General features: G+C 33.7%; 1 protein-coding gene across 3 annotated transcripts in view; it reads right to left on the bottom strand.

Annotated features, from left to right (window-relative positions):
* Positions 1 to 224: 224 nt before the first annotated feature.
* LOC122251542 (choline transporter-like 1) overlaps positions 225 to 5,000 on the bottom strand; it is an 18,738-nt gene continuing 13,962 nt past the window's right edge. For all 3 annotated transcript variants that reach the window (XM_043013561.2, XM_086556365.1, XM_086556364.1), the window contains exons 14-15: positions 4,458 to 4,679; positions 225 to 3,918 (exon numbers count right to left, since the gene is read on the bottom strand). In XM_043013561.2, coding sequence (XP_042869495.1) covers positions 3,721 to 3,918; positions 4,458 to 4,679 — 420 coding nt within the window. In that variant the 3' untranslated portion in view covers positions 225 to 3,720. The remainder of the gene's footprint in view (positions 3,919 to 4,457; positions 4,680 to 5,000) is intronic.

The following is a 5,000-nucleotide window of genomic DNA, read 5'->3' as shown; positions in this document are numbered from 1 at the left end:
AAGCCCTATTCCCTTCGCTATTTATGGTAGCCCACCCTTTCGTTATGGTTACATTACAATAGAACTTCCCTGAACTGGGTTGTCTGGCTTCAAAGCGATTTTTAATGATGTTATAAATATATGATAATAAAGTCGCTTCTTATGACCGTAGGTTACTATAAATCATCTCCACCTACTGTTCCATAAGAAAGAGGATATAATCAGGGGGGAAATAAAAGACACTATTTTATTTTCTTCTTTCATTATTACATGGCTTACATTCTCTAAAAAAAATCCTTCAGAAGTCATGGTTCCCTGTGTCCACCTTGCTCATCACTAACATCAGTTTAGGTATTTCAAGATCTACATACACATATTATTCAGCATACTACCTGCTGATCTAAAAGGATAAAAAGAAAAAAAGAAAAAAATACCATTTTTTTTATGGAATGTTTACACACTTTTCTGCATACCAAAAATAATCTTTTGTTTATGTTTACTATGCCAATCATCACAATATTACCGACTTTCACAAGGGGAGTTTTGGGGTCACACAACATCACACCCTCTAATAAGATTACCTTGCAATAAGGTAGGCCTATCTAACTGAACCGTTTCGTTCCTCAAACCATGAAAGTATAAAAAAATGGGGGAAAATAGGCCTAAAACTTAAGTAAAATGTCAGTGGTACAGTTAATTACAGACCTAAAGGTAAATAACACTTTTTTTTAAACAGCATCTGATTCTTTTGTTAACAAGTCTTATCAACACTTGCATTACAAGGTTTCTTTGTGTCATGTATATACCTAGTACTTATAAATAGTCTTTGTTACATTGCCACACTCCAGGCTTTCCTATTATAGTCACTCAGATGTGCTTTTCTATAATGCTTTTTATTTTTACAATCATCCCATTCCTATAACATCTAAACAAATACAGGTTTTACATAACTAATGTTATAAAGATATCAAAATATACTAACTTCTGTTCTTTTAGAAAAACACAAAGATAAAATTTGGTGAAAGAATCTAACATGAAACAAAAGAGAAATAGAGAAGAGTAATTCACGTCTACACAATAAAGTGACAATTTTCTAATCGGACATTCGGCATTGCATTTGGAATTTTTCACAATAAGTCAACAGATTTTATAAGTACGTTTTGCTACTATTGGGATGGAATATAACTGATGTAAACCAAGCACAAGCTTAACTTAATATAACAATTATGTACATCTTAAGAAATATTTCTTGATTTGAAAAGTGTCAACTAAACAGCTTTCTTAATGGGGATTGATAACCTTTGGTACATGCTAAATTGCAGTGTCTTTTGTTTCTATTGTTGTCTTTTCTCTTGATACATTTGCATTATTATATCATTCATCAGGTTTCTTTTTTTTCATAATTATGAGGAAAAGAAAAATCCCTATGGTGAAAATTACAGCTATTCAGTATTCTAACATATTCATTTATAACATATTTGTTATTCTTCCTTGTAAAATATGTTAAAAATTCTAAGGCACTTTAACCTGTGGTTCACAATCTACACATTAACATTCTCTCACTTACATTAATCAATTGCCTTTTACTAAATGAAATATCTATTAGAATTTTTTAAGAATCGATAACAACACAAGAAAAAATAAAATGTTTTCGAAGCTGCACAAGTTTTTCACAAATGATTTGATGAAGAATCAATTCATTTTTGTTCCACCTTACACCTATGGGACTCCCTATATAATTTTCCCCACTAAACAAAAGAAAAATTTCTATGCTAAAAGTTATGTTCAGGCAATGTGAAAAAATAAGTATGAACTAGAAAGATAGTCAATGCCCGAACCTTTCTTGCAATTCTCAATTATAGTGAGTAGACGACTACTCACTCACAACTTAAAAAAAAAACTTTTCTAATCTTTCAACTAACATCTTGTATTAACAAACTACTGTCATGCCTTTGCCTTTCATCTCCATCACTTGACTAAAATTTCTCCTAAATGGAAGTCAAATCCTAAATGATAGGAAGACCACTCTCACAATCAGACAAGTGTAATGGTGAGACCAAAGACCTGCAGAGGGTAGGTCTTATAAGGTGTGCTAGAAAAATGGCATAACAACCATTTACTTTTCACTTTAAACCAATACAACAGAACATTTAGGAGTCATCAGTAGCTTGCCTATTACCAACAATGGGACAATAAATTTACAAGTACAAACACATCTTACATTTACACTGGACTTATCACAAAAAAATAAAAATAAATAAAAATAAATGTGACAGCATTTCAAGTCTTGTACTATCCTTCAGGTATGACAGATGATTACTTGTGACTCAATATTTGGAGTTACTAATTAAATTATTGGGTTAAGTGCTAAAACACCAACTGCAATGCTCCGTCTCTGTGCAACTGCCATTAAAATCACTTGCGTCTTGTCCCTTTGTTCTGAAATCCTTAAATCTTGGAAGAGTTCTGACCAAGTGTGGATGTTAATTCTAATATCTCATATCAAAATAATTTCTAAGTCTTCCTTAACTGCCAAAACACCAATCACCTTAAAATGAGTCCACACAGAACATAATAAGTAAAAATATATAGAAATTAGTTGAGAACGGGAAAATTTCATTTTGATGAAAATGTTTTATCACATATTAAAAAATCACAGACTTAAAATATAAAGAGGAATTTCTAAATGACCATGAAATATCACAGCTGATATTCCAGTATCATGAAGTGCAAAAGATCATTTAAAAAGAAAGAAAATCTATTTACACACAGGTAGTAAGTACACAGATGGTTAATAACACACAAGAAAGAAAGGAAAAAGAAAAGGAAAAGAAAAACAGGTTAGAGAGAGCACATAAGAAGCAGAAGAGCTGGAGGGTATGAGGAGGGAGAGGGGAGGGAGGAAGGGAGAGGGAGAAGGAGAGGGAGAGGGAGAGGGAGTGGGAGAGGGAGAGAGGGAGAGAGGGAAGGGGGAGGGGGGAAGGGGAGTGGGGGAGAGGGTACAGGGAGGAAGGAAGGAAGCCACTGAAAAGTCACCCAGAGATTAAGAAAGATAAACAGGACAACAAAATAACATGAAAAGTTCAAGAAAAAAGAAGAAAAAAAGAAAAGAGAAAGAAGATCAGGTCTTAATTCCTTGAGGAAAATTTGATGGTACATATAACACCTCTCATTAGTAGATTAATGCCATGATGACCGTCCTTCCGGGAGAGGCAAAGTCTATTAGTAAGGAATTATAAACCTAGAATATTCCTTATGTAGATAATATTTACTTCCCAGTGCTTGATATTTTTTTTCTGAAAGATACAATTGTGAATTCAGATATCAAATCTTGCTCTTATTGTTATTAACATTTACTATCAGCACTGTTGTCTGTTAAATAATATTTCATATCAATTATCCCACTATGGATGGTCTCCAGAGGTCATTTTCCTATTCTTAATTATGAATGTACCATTTAAATAAGAGTATTATTCTTTCATTCAACCAGTGTTATATCACTTTCAAACTGCTGTCAAAGATTACTATGATTGCATGACTGCAATGAGTTACACATGAAAATGCGTTACTGTCAGATGCAACATACTAATGATCATAATTCTTCTTGCATTCAACTTTAAACCTATTAACCACCATTGGTTACCAAAGTCAAAGCAAATATTCCGTCTCGGAAAGGGGCGGAGTGTGTAAAAAGGAATCAGTTTCTGCAGCGGCAAGCATTGTCAGAAACTTCCTCTGCCTTCACACGGCCCCTTCCTTGAAGCGAATGGTCTCAGGGGGGTCTCGACGCCTGGGCTTTCTTGAGTTCTTTCTGTCAATGTCTTCGTGCTTCACCATGAACTCGTACAGCTCTTTGTCTGCCACCAACTCGCGTCCATCAGTGGTGTCATAAGTGTTGTAGTCATCGGAGAAACACAAGAACAAAGTGTCAACAGCCATCTGAAAAGTGCAAAGTAAAGGAATGAATAATCAGTTGTACAAGTTATACATATGCAACAACATAAAAATTTGTCTCAATGCGATAAAAAATGAAATCAGGTTTACAATAAAGCACAGCCACAATAAACAACTAAATCTTGAGGTTTCAAATACAAAAGGATTCCTAATCAGGGAATGTGAAAAACAAAAATGGATGATCCATTGCAGTTTCTTTTTATTTTCACCTTTTCATGAGGATTCCTGGTAATTTAAAACCTCATGATTTATTATTTTTTAATATGGTGTCTGTTTCATTTTCTTTGTGTACACACATTCCTATATTTGCACTTTTGTGAATTAGAGAGAAATTTCTAAATTATGATAAACACACCTGATTTTAAAATGTTGCCACATATGAATATCCTTTCAACACATTTCAAGGAAGGAGGATTTCAGCTAAATAGATAATACCACTAGTACTGGTAAATAAACTATATATCATGTAAACAAAAGCAGCTAATAATCTACAAAAGCAGCTAATAATCTAGAATCTAACTTACCTCGTATACAGAGAAAACACAGTGGGTGATGAAGAACGCAAAGACAGCTGTAACAATTAGTGGAACAGCATAGAGATGAAGGGTGGGGTTGGCATGTAGTACAGGGAGCGCAATGCAGCATACCAGTGCTGTCACTGTGATTTTGGCCAAGAAAATGGTCAGGTCACCTATGCTGTTCACTGTAGCTACCTGGAGCATGTTTGTCAGGACCACACGCCATGCCTGTCAACAGTAAAATATAATATTTGATATATCATTCTTTTTGTTCTAACAAAAGTAATAATACATAAATGTAATACACAAATGTGTTGCACTTTCACAACCAGTGCAACACTAAATAAAATATGTATGAATTTTTATGAATTTCATGTTAGAATTTGATACATTCCTATGCATTTTCAACAAAGTTCTTTTAAATTAAAAAATTCATTCTAATCTTATGGCATGAATTTGGAGGAATTCAAAGGAATTTAAATTTGCCCGGAAGAAAAGGGATAATTATCAATGCTTTGACAGAACTTTATGAAGACATGTCCTCTGTTT

The sequence above is a fragment of the Penaeus japonicus genome, unplaced genomic scaffold (assembly GCF_977035675.1).
Source record: "Penaeus japonicus unplaced genomic scaffold, GWHDUDI00000001_assembly GWHDUDI00000032, whole genome shotgun sequence".
In the NCBI taxonomy this organism is placed as follows: domain Eukaryota; kingdom Metazoa; phylum Arthropoda; class Malacostraca; order Decapoda; family Penaeidae; genus Penaeus; species Penaeus japonicus.
Note: the sequence above shows the minus strand (reverse complement) of the source record. Positions and strands in the feature narration are given on the sequence as shown.